Source organism: Oncorhynchus nerka, linkage group LG20 (genome assembly GCF_034236695.1).
Source record: "Oncorhynchus nerka isolate Pitt River linkage group LG20, Oner_Uvic_2.0, whole genome shotgun sequence".
NCBI classification, from domain to species: Eukaryota; Metazoa; Chordata; class Actinopteri; order Salmoniformes; family Salmonidae; genus Oncorhynchus; species Oncorhynchus nerka.
The window spans coordinates 45,597,438-45,612,013 of NC_088415.1; the positions used below are offsets into that span (position 1 = coordinate 45,597,438).

Below are 14,576 nucleotides of genomic sequence, written 5' to 3' on the forward strand. Positions count from 1 at the left end.
TGCCATCATGGATGAGCTGCACTACCTGAGCCATTTGTGTGGGTTGTTGACTCCGTCTCATGCTACCACTAGAGTGAAAGCACCGCCAGCATTCAAAAGTGACCAAAACATCAGCCAGGAAGCGTAGGAACTGAGAAGTGGTCTGTGGTCCCCACCTGCAGAACCACTCCTTTATTGGGGGTGTCTTGCTAAATGCCTATAATTTCCACCTGTTTTCTATTCCATTTGCACAACAGCATGTGAAATTTATTGTCAATCAGTGTTGCTTCCTAAGTGGACAGTTTGATATCACAGAAGTGTGATTGACTGGGAGGAGATCCCACATTGTTGTTTAAGTGTTCCCTTTATTTTTTTGAGCAGTGTAGTTAAAAACGACTAACACCACCGATTTAACTCATAAACTTGAGCTAGCATTTAGCAGTCACGTCTTCTAAACCCGAAAAGGGACTACTTCTAAATGGTATGTAAAAACATCCAAATATATCTGAATCTGACTTTAACCACATTGTAACCTGTTACAATAAATCCATCATTGCAGATTTGACGAATATCCACTTTGTTAGAACAGATTTGTTGAACGTGAGGCAATCCGGCATCTGTTCCATTGGCCTCTTTACCACATGTATTAATCATTTGAGTTCTTTAAATACACAAGCACTTTGGGTCCCGTTTAATAATCATCCCTGTATATATTCAGTTAAATACTGATTTACATTGTTCAATGGATATGATTTCAATTATGGAACTGTAGGTATACTAAAGGGTTACAGAGAGAACAAGACACTGAACATAGTAAGTATCACAGTTCAAATGCAGCTCATTAGATAATTTTGTCTGTTTATTTATTGTTTCTACTGCATTGTCCACCACACTCTTTCCCTCACTGAGCTCTTTTTACGATGTTTTCCCCCCCCAGAAGATAGGGACAGGTTAGGCCCATCAGTCTAACCATTTTCTCTACTTGATGCTACCGTACCCAGTACACAGCTTACCCTCTCCCATCCTATGACTAGGCACCTTGGAATCATCTGTGTGCCCGTCCATTCCGATTCTCTACCCTCAAAGTGTACACTCATTCACCCCCCCCCACATGTATTTCATAACTGGATTGGTGCAAGTTGATTCCTTTTAAATCTATGAGGGGCAATTCAAGGATACGATTGCCCACTTCGGGAGAATCGGAATGTAGCCAATCTGTAACCATGTGATCATTTTGAACAGGAGGACTACATGGTATTTATTGTCAGGCCAAAGACTAAAGTCACGTTATAGTAGTCTCGTTCACCAGTTCACCTGGCACACGAGTCTACTATATACCCTAAGTCCTAAATCCACATTATTTCACTTAACTTAGCTTATAACGTAGTACATTGAGTGTACCTTTCCGCCACAGTTGTCGAAGCACCTGCCAACAGGTACATTAAACTACACACATACCCATTTCACCTTTGACGTTTTGGTAATGCTAAGAAAAGGAAATGGGGGTTATGCATTATTCTGAAAGAACAGGAAACCGGGACCCGGAGGGCTTCGTACCATGGAGCTAGTAACAGGACAGTCCCGATGAACGCGAACACATACTTGCACACTCTCACACAGGCGCATGCACGCACACAGACACCGAGATAGATACAACTGTAGACACCATAACACCACCAGTAAGGGATTGACAGGCGATACATACATAGCATTGTTTTCATGAGCACAGAGTTAAGAAAGTGGTGACATACAAAGCACAAAATAACCGCTACAGTGGAAGAGTTTTGTTCATCAAACCATTGAAATTTAAAGCAAGTTACGTAGACATTAAGGATAAAAAATAAAAATATAAGGGTGCAATTCATACATGGATTCAAATTATATATAAAACTTCAGCTGTGCTTGATTGAGCATGCCTTTTGCGATGGAACCAATAGAACCGTCCTTAAAGTGCAAGCCCCGCCCATCTGGCACTCAAGGCAGGCTGAAACAAATGCTCAAAGAATTTGAATGATTTCAAAAAGCATTTGAACCGACGTCTGGTGCAATGTGATTTCTCCTCTGACCAAATACGGTCAATTCCCTCTGCAATATAAGCCTACAACCACAAGATGGTGCTCAATTCCATACAGTTGGCATTGTTTGAGTCAGTCAGAGATCAGACACTTGTTGGAATGAGCATCCTTATCTGGTCTTCCCTTATCAAATTTCAAACTAACTTTATTTGTTGGAATTGGCAAAAGTATCATTCCATGGATCACTCCTGTCAGATAGGTGAGGGGTGCTACATTGAGGGACAAGTAGTTGCAATACTGTCCGGGCTAACTGGCAAGATGCCAGATGTTTGTGTAGCGATGGAACAAAAATGTATCACTTTGAGGCTAGTCTTGTTCATATGTATAATGGCACTATCTTTTTCATCCACGCCCATTGCTTTCAGTTGTGGCAGGCGGACGTCCCTTGAAAAAAAGTTACTGTGAATCAAACCCTAGCTTCCACTGTCAGTCTTCAGTGGAAAGAAACGAGAATAGAAGCATGAATAAAAAAATATATACTTCACCGACACTTGTAAAACTGTTGGCACTCGGAACATTGAGATGAGACAATGCAAACCATTCCAAAAGTGGGTTTTTCTCGCATGTGACCATCCAACTTGTCGATTGGCAAACGTTGACTTGTTTCTCTCTGTGTATGATTGTCGTCAAAGTCACTCTCTATACGCTCGTATAAAAAGACCAAGATCATGGGATTGATATTCCTCCTCTGGAATGTCTTTTTTTTCTGGGCAGGTGGTCATTTCCACTCCTCACACCCTCTGCCTATCCCTCCTTTTCTTCCTCTCTTCAGGGTGATCCTAAACGATGGCGTCCCAGTCAAAGTCGTCCTGGATGTCGTTGGTGGGCAGCCTCCTCATCTGGTAGTGCCCAGGTGGCATCATGTGCTGCTGGTTCATCTGGTCATGGTGCCCTGAGAATGGAGGTAGACGTGTAAGGCAGCTGGAGGTAGACGCATGCACGCACGCACGCACACACACACACACTACAAGAGGGTCTGAGTAGTTAGCAGTAGTACCTGTCACCGTGGAGCCTGCATTGCTCATGGGGGGCATGTGGGGGTAACCCGGGGGTCCCATCATTGAAGACATGTTCTGTCTGGAGTCCATGTACAGATTACCTACAGGAGATGAAGACATCCAACAGGAAGCAACAGTCATTCAGTTCTTACCTCACAACTCCATTGACCTATACACTGTGATAAGATCAGTAAAAGGAGACTTAGTTAAGCAATCCAACCCTTTCAGATCTATGGGACGCACGTTAGAGGTTGCCCTTAGGCATAGACCTAGGATCAGCTACCGTCCTCAATCCTGACAGTTACCATAGGGGAAACCGCAAAACTGAACTTAAATCAGTGTCTAGTGAGGCAACGCCATCCTAATGGCCACTTACCCGTGTTGATGTGCTGGCTGGGCTTGCTGGTGTGCATGGGGTTGTGGCAGGTGGGCATGGGTGGCCCCTGTGGTGGGATGATCCCGGTGCGTGTGAAGAACTGGTTGATGGAGGAGCATAGGTCTGCTATCTGGGCCAGGTCCAGGGACCAGTTGTTCAGCTCCGCCTGCCTCATGCTCTCCTTCAGTCCTGTCATAGATAGACAGGGGGTTGTTCTCATTTCAATAGACCTTAGTGGTTTCCTCTTCTCCTAGTCTCCTTTCCCCCCATCTGCACGACAATCATACCCATAACATGATGCTGCCACCACAATACTTGAAAACACAAGTGTTTCACTCTGTTGTATTTGATCCAAACCTGTAGTTTTTAATTTAGCCAATTCACATCCTTGTACTTTGTTTAGAACAATATCAAAATGCACTTAGATAATTCACATTGAAGTTAAGACTGTCATTATCTATCATACTTTCAGTGTCAAAGTTGCGATTGAGAAAATGAAGATTTTTTTTTTAACTGAACAAAAACCACATTTAATGTCTCATGAGCTGAAATAAAAGATCCCACACATTTTTTTATATGCACAAAAAGCTTATTCCTCAACTTTTGTACACACATTTGTTTACATCCCTCTTAGTGAGCATTTCTCCTTTGCCAAGATAATCCATCCACCTGACAGGTGTGGCATATCAAGAAGCTGGTCAAAAAGCATGATCATTACACAGCTGCACCTTGTGCTGGGGACAATAAAAGGGCACTCTAAAATGTGCAGTTTTGTCACATGATGCCACAGATGTCAAGTTGAGGGAGCGTGCAATTAGCATGCTGACTACAGGAATCTCCAGCTCCACCAGAGCTGTTGCCAGATAATTTAATGTTAATTTCTCTACCATAAGCCACCTCCAAAGTAGTTTTAGAGAACTTGAATGTACATCCAACCAGCAGACCATGTGTTTTTTTATATATTTTTAAATCTTTTATTTAACTAGGCAAGTCAGTTAAGAACAAATTCTTATTTTCAATGACTGCCTAGGAACAGTGGGTTAACTGCCTGTTCAGGTGCAGAATGACAGAGTTATACCTTGTCAGCTCAGGGATTTGAACTGGCAACCTTTCGGTTACTAGTCCAATGCTCTAACCACTAGACAGCTGATGAAACTGTTGGTTGGCACAAGCGAAGAATTTCTGCACAAACCATCTGAAACCATCTAAGGGAAGCTCATCTGAAACCATCAAAGGGAAGGTCATCTGAGTGCTTGTCATCCTCACCAGGGTCTTGACCTGACTGCAGTTCGGCATCGTAATAGACTTCAGTGGGCAAATGCTCACCTTTGATGGCCACTGGCACGCTTGTGAAGTGTGCTCTTCACGGATGAATCCCGGTTTCAACTGTACCGGGCAGATGGCGTGTATGGTGTTGTGTGGGCGAGTGGTTTGCTGATGTCAACATTGTGAACCTCTCCAAGGTGTTGGAAAATGTGGTTGCCGTATAGCTCCAGGATCATCCCAATCGAAACAACCTGTTTGAGAAATTCCAGTATTTGCACACAATGCAAATAGTCTGGGTAACCATTTGGTTACCTGTACAGGAATCTTGTGGCTTGGGGGTAAAAACTGTTGAGAAGCCTTTTTGTCCTAGACTTGGCACTCCGGTACCGCTTGCCATGTGGTAGTAGAGAGAACAGTCTGACTGGGCTGGCTGGGGTCTTTGACAATATTTAGGGCCTTCCTCTGACACCGCCTGGTGTCTGTCAGGAAGTCCAGGATCCAGTTGCAGAGGGAGCTGTTTAGTCCCAGGATCCTTAGCTTGGTGATGAGCTTTGAGGGTACTATGGTGTTGAACCCTGAGCTGTAGTCAATGAACAGCATTCTCACATAGGTGTTCCTTTCGTCCAGGTGGGAAAGGGCAGTGTGGAGTGCAAAAGCGACTACGGTGGTCTGCTTGAAGTATGTTGGTATTACAGACTCAATTAGGGACATGTTGAAAATGTCAGTGAAGACACCTGCCAGTTGGTCAGCACATGCCCAGAGCACACGTCCTGGTAATCCATCTAGCCCCGCAGCCTTGTTTGTTGACCTGTTAAAAGGTCTTACTCACGTTGGCTATGGAGAGCGTGATCACAGTCGTCCGGAACTTCTGATGCTCTCATGCATGCCTCAGTGTTGCTTGCCTCGAAGCGAGCACAGAAGTGATTTAGCTCGTCTGGTAGGCTCGTGTCACTGGGCAGCTCGCGGCTGTGCTTCCCTTTGTAGTCTGTAATAGTTTGTAAGCACTGCCACATCCGACGAGTGTCGGAACCGGTGTAGTAGGATTCAATCTTAGCCCTGTATTGACGCTTTGCCTGTTTGATGGTTCGTTGGCAGGGCATAGCGGGATATCTTGTAAGCTTCCGGGTTAGAGTCCCGCACCTTGAAAGCGGCAGCTCTACCCTTTAGCTCAGTGCGAATGTTGCCTGTAATCCATGGCTTCTGGTTGGGGTATGTACGTACAGTCACTGTGGGGACGACGTCCTCAATGCACTTATTGATAAAGCCAGTGACTGATGTGGTGTACTCCTCAATGTCATCGGAAGAATCCCGGAACATGTTCCAGTCTGTGATAGCAAGGCAGTCCTGCAGATTAGAATCTGCTTCATCTGACCATTTTTTTATAGACCGAGTCACTGGTGTTTCCTGCTTTAATTTTTGCTTGTAAGCAGGAATCAGGAGGATAGAGTTGTGGTCAGATTTACCAAATGGAGGGCGAGGGAGAGCTTTGTACACGTCTCTGTGTGTGGAGTACAGGTGATCTAAAAAAAGAAAATCCCTCTGGTTGCACATTTAACATGTTGATAGAGATTTGGTAGAACTGATTTAAGTTTCCCTGCATTAAAGTCTGTGGCCACTAGGAGCGCCGCCTCTGGGTGAGTGGTTTCCTCTTTGCTTATTTCCTTATACAGCTGACTGAGTGCGGTCTTAGTGCCAGCATCTGTCTGTGGTGGAAAATAAACAGCCACGAGAAGTATAGCTGAGAACTCTCTAGGCATGTTATGTGGCCTGCAGTTAATCACAATATACTCTACTTTAGGCGAGCAAAATCTAGAGACTTCCTGAGATTTTGTGCACCAGCTGTTTACAAATATGCACAATATAACATTATGGACAAAATCATTTACAAATATCGCGAAAAACCCCTACAGAATAGCACAATTGGTTAGGATACCGTAAAACGGCAGCCATCTCCTCCTCCTCGTTCCATTCCACTGCTATGCTGATGACACTCAGCTGTATGTAAAAACTTCCCCAAGTCCCTCTGCTGCGTGTGCCTGTCTGAACACCTGCCTTGAGTAGGGATGGCAATTTGAAATAATTTAATAAAACATTTTCAGATACCCGGTTACTCAAATCGATGTAAAGAATCTAGCTAAGATAGCTAGCCGGCTAGTTGAGGCTATTTGGCTGCACTCCCCATCCTTGTCTACAGCAACTCCATTCAGATTAAACAGCCTACCTTTCGGTTGCTCATTGTAGCATACTCCTTCCATTTAGCTAACTAGCTAATGCCATAATTTTAACTCTGCTGCATTGATTAGAGATCTAGCAAGTCATGTTGCTACACATGGAGCCTCTGACCAGTTCCAGCAATAAGCTACTGTACATGCCGTCCAGCACTCACCCATAACCCACCTCACCATTGCAGGCCAGAATATTGATCTCATCCTCAGTCTAAAATCTGAGTGTTAAGCTCGACTCTCTGACCTTCGACGAGCACATAAAACATCTGAGCAAAGCATAATTATTTCCCTTAATAACATTGCCAAACTCAGTCACACCATTACTCCGTCTTATGCTGAGAAGATCATCCACGTCTTTAGATGCCAAGATGGGGGTGAAGTGTTAGTGTTCATGCACTTAACAGGATCCTGGCAGCACTATTCTGAATATACTGGAGTTTTTGGAGACTCCTGCCAGTGATCCCGATGAAGAGTGTGTAACAATAGTCCAGCTTGAGGAGACAAAGCATCTCTGGACTGGCTCCCCTTCTCAATCAGAATCAAGTTCAAAACACTCCTGCTGACATTGCATCAAAAACAAATTTAAACCTTTATTTAACTAGGCAAGTCAGTTAAGAAAAATTATTTTTATTATTTTGACGTCCTACCCATGGCAATGCCCCTCCATAGCTCAAAGAACTGTTCGTATCCCATAACCCCACCTGTAATCTCAGAGCGATAGCCTGCTCCTCTACGTTCAAGCTTTGCTCCATGGGAAAAAAAATAAAAAAATCTGCTTCCTGCTCGACTGCCCCCGCCTCTGGATGCACTCTCGGACCACCTGAAGGCATCCGACTCCCTTAAAAAACCCTCCTCGTTAGGAAGGCCTTCATTAGATATTGCTGTGTTGCTGGTTGTCCTTGACCCTTGTACTGTCAGATATGTTCTTTGTGTAAGATGCCCTGCCTAGTTGTGTCCTTTGTCTATGTCTTGTTTTTATTTATTGTAATGCATTCACTATAGGACTTTGAGAAGTTTTTCAATGAAAAGTGAGTTATAAATTCAATGCATTATTATTATTACTCTTGAGTGTGACAGTAGACGTTATAAGAGCATTATACACATGGTGGTCCAAAGAAAGTTACCACCATTTCTTCACTTTAGGATTGGATAAGAGCGTCTGCTAAATGACTTAAATGTTTGTTACCTTGGAATGGAGAGAGGTCCACGTCAGCCCAATTGTAGCTGCTGGCAATGCGACAGCTCTCCTTCAGCCAGTCCAGGTTGGGGTACCAGTTGGCGGACAGACCTGCGGAGGCAGGCAGAAACAAACACACATACCCTGCAGTGATTCCTCCCGATTTCTTCTAAGACAAATTATTTTAGTTAAGGGGAGTGGGTAATAGAGCTAAACCCAACTAAGTAACGGTAGGGGAAATGTTAGTCTTGTCCACTAGCCAGCTCTCTATAACATTGTAGCAATTACCCTGGGGACGAGGTTAGGGAAATGTTGACAAGAGCACGGTGCTGTAATCAACAGAGTGACATTCAAGGACCAACAGAAGTAAATTCATGTTTGAGTCAGATGCAGTGATGCTTTTGACCACAAGATGTAATTTCATGTCACAGACATTAGTGAAGAGGAATGGTTTTCTGCCTTTCATCACAAACCCAAATGGCAACACATTTGAAGCTGTGGAGCTAAGATGGGGATTGCTTTTATTCATCCCAGCCACTGTGGAGGGAGAACTAACCCAGATAATGGAACGTCTATTTGTATAGGGCTTTTCTCGGAGCCGAAAGCAAAGTGAAGAGACACAGGAAAAACAAAGTCTAGGCAAATGAAAGACATCGGCGAGGTTCAGAAATGCCTGTCTCTGAATTTGTCAGCGTCACACAGCGTAATGCGAGTCTGGGGAGTAGCAGAAAAAAACAACAGAGCTACAGTAACTTGCAAAAGTATTCATCCCCCTTGGCGTTTTTCCTATTTTTTAAAATTACAACCTGCAATTTAATGGATTTTTATTTGAATTTCATGAAATGGACATACACAAAATAGTCCAAATTGGTGAAGTGAAATGGAAAAAATTACTTGTTTCAAAAAATGTAACTGAAAAGTGGTGCATGCATATGTATTCACACCCTTTGCTATGAAGCTCCTACATAAGATCTGGTGCAACCAATTACCTTCAGAAGTCACAATTAGTTAAATAAAGTCCACCTGTGTGGAATCTAAGTGTCACTGTCACGTGGTCTCAGTATACATATGTACGCGCACACACACACACGCCTGTTCTGAAAGGCCCCAGAGTCTGCAACACCACTACGCAAGGGGCACCACCAACCTAGCGACACCGTGGAGACCAAGGAGCTCTCTAAACAGGTCCGGGACAAAGTTGTGGAGAAGTACAGATCAGGGTTGGGTTATAAAAAAATATCAGAAACGTTGAACATCCCACAGAGCACCATTAAATCCATTATTTTTTTTAAATGGAAAGAATATGGAGCTACAACAAACCTGCCAAGAAAGGGTTTCCAACCAAAACTCATGGACCAGGCAAGGAGGGCATTAATCAGCGGTGCAACAAAGAGACCAAAGATAACCCTGAAGGAGCTGCAAAGCTCCACAGCAGGGATTGGAGTATCTGTCCATAGGACCACTTGAAGCCGTACACTCCACAGAGCTGGGCTTTTACGGAAGAGTGGCAAGAAAAAAAAGCCATTGCTTACAGAAAAAAATAAGCTAACACGTTTGGTGTTCGCCAAAAGGCATGTGGAAGAAGGTACTCTGGTCAGATGAGACTAAAATGTACCTTTTTGGCCATCAAGAAAAACACTGTCTGGCGCAAACCCAACACCTCTCATCACCCCAAGAATACCATCCCCACAGTGAAGCATGGTGGTGGCAGCATCATGCTGTGGGGATGTTTTTCCATCAGCAGGGACTGGGAAACTGGTCAGAATTGAAGCTGATGGATGGCGCTAAATGCAGGGAAATTCATGAGGGAATCCTGTTTCAGTCTTCTAGAGATTTGAGACTGGGTCGGAGGTTCACCTTCCAGCAGGACAATGCCCCAAGTCTTTCTGCCAAAGCAACACTAGAGCGGTTTAAGGGGAAACATGTCTTGGAAAGGCATAGTCAAAGCACAGACCTCAATCCAATTGAGAATCTGTGGTATGACTTAAAATGGCTGTACACCAGCAGAACCCATTCAACGTGAAGGAGCTGGAGCAGTTTTGCCTTGAAGAATGGGAAAAAATCCCAGTGGCTAGATGTGCCAAGCTTATAGAGACATACCCCAAGAGACTTGCAGCTGTAATTGCTGCAAAAGGTGGCTCTACAAAATATTGACTTTGGGGGGGATGAATAGTTATGCACGCTCAAGTTTTCTGTTTTGTCTTATTTCTTGACTGTTTCACAATAAAAAAATGGTAGGCATGTTGTGTAAATCAAATGATACAAAACCCCCCAAAGGTAATTTTAATTCCAGGTTGTAAGGCAACAAAATAGGAAAAATGCCACGTGGGGTGAATACTTTCACAAGCCACTGTAATATAATCAGTGTTGGAGAGTATGGAACTACATTTCGTTCAACTTGCTACATTATGCAGTAGCTTCATGGTAGTTCAACTAAAATCAAATCTAGGTCCTGTTTTCAGTAGTTAATGATTTTTTTTCCTACCATGTAGCAGTGTAGCTAACTACTGGAACTACACACTACTGTTTTACCATGTAGCAGTGTAGAGAACGACTAGAACTACACTACTGTTTTTGCACAAAAAAAATGAATCTGGGCAATGTAGAATTTCCTTTTTCTGTATCAGACCTGCTTAATTCTCACTTTAAACAGTTTGTGTTTAATAGGCTAAATTACACATTCTGTTAACATATGATCCCAAAGTGTTCTGGTCTTGCAATTTATAGTCTGACATTTCAGATTTTGATATGACCATTTTTCACAAAGTAGTTTGGATGTAATGAACTACTTTTTAAAGTAAACACTATTTTTCTTAGCGGTAGCTTTAGTGTAGTTTAACTTCTTACAGTGTGAAGTAATTGGTAGCTTGATAAACTATTTTCAGAGTATCTTCCCCAACACTGAATATAAAGGAATCCATGTAGATAGCAATGCTATATACAGTAAGGGACTAGCATTTAAGGATAGTCACTGTTCCTGAGGCCTGCCTGTAACTCCAGTTACACCGCAACGATGAACAGCTAAAACCTGAGCGTGACCGTCCTATCGCTTGCTGTCGCAACATATGTTATAGCAACCACCTGCTGGGTGACGACAACTGGTGGTTGTTTGCGCTGATGATTCAACATATAGAATCGGCGGGAAATTAACGGAAAACTATGACCAATAGTCTAGCCAGAGGCACTCTGCTGTCCATCGTTTGGGCGTGTTTGCTCTCTGATAGTACAGTAGTGTGTAGTGTGCACTGTGCTGTCGTGTCTTACAAGTGTTAGTGCAGGTCATCTGTGGTGGGTGCTGGGACTGCTGCCCACTGTGGTGCTGGCTGTGTTGAGGGTGCTGCCCATGTTGAGTGTTCGGATGAGGTTGATGTTGGTTGTGAGTCAAGTGGGGAGAGAGGTGCTGTGAGAGAGGCGGGTGGTGGTGGGGGTGGTTATGAACGTGACCGTGGTTGTGTTGGTGGCTGTGGGCACTGTTGCTGCTGCCCACACAGGGGGAGTGCTGATAGGAGCACGATGTCCGCGGCTGCTGGCTCAATTCACTGGGCATACCCGTGATACCTGCAGGGCCAAACACACACACAAGGACAGACAGAAAATTAACTAACCATTCTGCCTACCTGTAAATCATTTTGCTTATGCATTTTCCTTTTTTTCTTCAGTGTTTGTTGTTTGCAGTAACGTCTTTGTTGTAAAATCGCAAACAGACATGGCAGTTTCACCATTAAGGATTCCAGCTTTTAAACTATGTTCATAACAAAACAAATGCTACTATAGTGCAGCATGTGACTGACAGCTGCAGAGATGTTACCTCTAATAAATAATACTGAAGCAAACCAGAGGGATTTCATTGGGATTGTTTAAGGGAATTTACTCTTAAAATAGAATGGAACACAGAGCGACAATTTCTTCACACAAAAGTGCACAGATTGGTGGGAAAAAAATACCATAAACCTAATCTTAATCTGGCAGCGTGATTTAATTTGTAACATTTAAATGTATATAACAATTAAGGAGGCGATTTATTTAACTCGACCAAAGTTCACTAAACCGAGCAATGCATAAATAGTTGCCTCCTTAAATGAATGCACATTAACGCTAGGGGTGTAACAGTACACATATTTATATTCTGAATACATTTTTTTGACTGCACTGGGCCTTTAACCTCAGTCATTGTATCATCTAAAAGTGCTGGAGTACTTACCTGACAACTCCAACTGAATTTATCCTCTGTTCTATCATTCGCTACATACTTCAGTCTGACACTGCCATAATTGAAGTTGTTTGAGGTTGCGTCAAAATGAGGGGTGTTGTACAAAAAAAAAAAAGTAATCAGCGATTGGATGATCTCTAACCAATCAGAGTATCAAAGCCAATGATTAAACGTTCAAAATGCTGCTTTAGTCAAGTGTGTTATGGCTCTGGCCCAACACATTAGTTTCTGGGACCAATCACACCTAGAAAGGATTTCCATTCTAGAAATTGCCTGGAAGGCAGACTCACTGCGGAGAAGAAACTAATGTCCATGGGCGTAGTGTAGCGTTTGGCCCGAGCAAGGAGTTTGGGTAGCCAAGCAACTGGAGTACAGAGCCAAAACAACAAAATGTGTCAACTACTTTTGGACCTCACTGTATGTGTCTTTTGCATGATACATTTCCCCATATTGTATGGTGGGAGTACAGCAAACTGCCAATTGATAAAAAAGGGGCTTGGACCTTATACACTGCAGGATGGAGCGCTATCGTTGCAGTGCCATTCCAGCCATTGGGTTTCAATGCTCCCTAGAATGTGTCAGTGTTATTTATTCTCGTAGTGATGTATATTTGTTAAGTTTTGATATTTCATAATTGTATTGCTGTACACAATTCAGCTCGTTGCTGCGACTAAAAGGTTGATTTCAGGCAACAGTGAGACGATCGACAGACAGTGTCCATGTCTGGGGTTAAAAAGGTGGGTCGTAATAGAAGCAGGAGGAAGGCTGTTGACCCAATAGGAAGCTGCAGGAAGCAATTACAGAGAAGCGTCACAATCTAATTAGCAAGTTTCAAAGCTACTCCCACAGCCACTGCACTTTTCTCCACTCAAGTGTCAATACAATGTTTGGTTTTTCTCTAAATTCGCCTCGCTCGTTTGACTGAGTAACGCAACGATTGTAGATATATGGCACAATTCATTATTTGTATATGTAAGTACAAAAGAGGAATACACACAAATGCTTTTATTAACATAAGTGTCCAATCTGTGGCGTAGGAGATTGTTTTATAGGTTAGCTAAAAGCACAAGGTAATCATTCCCACTGGTGTTAGCCATACTGTTTTCCCATCAACCGGATATGACGTTAGAAAACAAGCACATGCACAGCTTTCAAATACTTTTGAAGACGTTTGATAGAGCTTGATTGGTTGCAAAATGCACCCATCTGTCACACCAAGCAGGCTCATCGAAAACACTATTTCAACCCCGGTCCGCTTCAGAGTACTGTTTCCCATGACCCACCTTGCTGGCTGAAGGACTGCTGAAAGACAGACTTATAGAGGTTTTGGAACGAGACACTGAGGTCCTCGAAATCAGAGAAGAGGAGCTGCTTGTCCTGCTCGGCCACACTGCACTGGGGTTGGGGAGGAGGAGAGGGAGGGGGAGGAGGCTGCTGTAGACTCAGAGACTGGGAGGGCTCCAAGTTACTACTGACCTACAGAGAGAAAGAGAGAGTCACTTATTTTCATTACTTTAGGTCCAATCACTAAAAAGGCTGAATTCTAACTTGAGATATCCACACTGTCTGTTTTGGGCATGGTAATGGTAAACGCGCGTTCAGTATCCCCGTCTCCTGATGGTCATTCACCCTTCTAACCCGAGCGCCCAGGCCGATTGTACCTACAGTATAGTCATGGGCGCCTGACTGTCTTAAAGTGGTGATACAAATATATATTTTTTATTTTTAGGGTTTGCCACAAATTATATTGAAATAGGGTACTCAAAAAAATCTAGTCCAGAAAAAAAATGGCGCATTTATCTATATGACAACAATGCACAACAATACCTAATTTATCATAACTATTACTATTACAAATGACTAAAATGCCCCATACACACATACATATATATATGGAGTTACATTGTGTTGTTTAAGTGTTCCCTTTATTTATTTTTAGCAGTGTATATACACACACCAGGGCTGCCTAACCCTCTTCCTGGAGATCTACAATCCTGTGGGTTTTCAGTTGAAACCTAATTCAACACACTGGATTCTATTAAAATATATATATATCCTGGAGATCTACTGTTCTGTAGGTTCATTCCAACCCTAATTTAGCTTATCTGATTCTACTAGTTAAGGTCTTGTTGAGCAGCTAATTAATAGAATCCAGTGTGTAAATAATTTCACATGCTGTTGTATAATGGAATAGACAACAGGAAATTATAGGCAATTAGCAAGACACCCCCAATAAAGGAGTGGTTCTGCAGGTGATAACCACAGACCAC

At 43.1% G+C, this 14,576-nt stretch overlaps 1 protein-coding gene across 2 annotated transcripts in view; it reads right to left on the reverse strand.

The window, feature by feature from the left end:
- Positions 1–655: 655 nt before the first annotated feature.
- Positions 656–14,576, reverse strand: part of LOC115102616 (forkhead box protein J3-like) — a 97,402-nt gene continuing 83,481 nt past the window's right edge. For both annotated transcript variants that reach the window (XM_029622747.2, XM_029622748.2), the window contains 6 exons: positions 13,590–13,782; positions 11,361–11,654; positions 8,106–8,207; positions 3,429–3,617; positions 3,052–3,153; positions 656–2,946 (listed from right to left, as the gene is read on the reverse strand). In XM_029622747.2, coding sequence (XP_029478607.2) covers positions 2,834–2,946; positions 3,052–3,153; positions 3,429–3,617; positions 8,106–8,207; positions 11,361–11,654; positions 13,590–13,782 — 993 coding nt within the window. In that variant the 3' untranslated portion in view covers positions 656–2,833. The remainder of the gene's footprint in view (positions 2,947–3,051; positions 3,154–3,428; positions 3,618–8,105; positions 8,208–11,360; positions 11,655–13,589; positions 13,783–14,576) is intronic.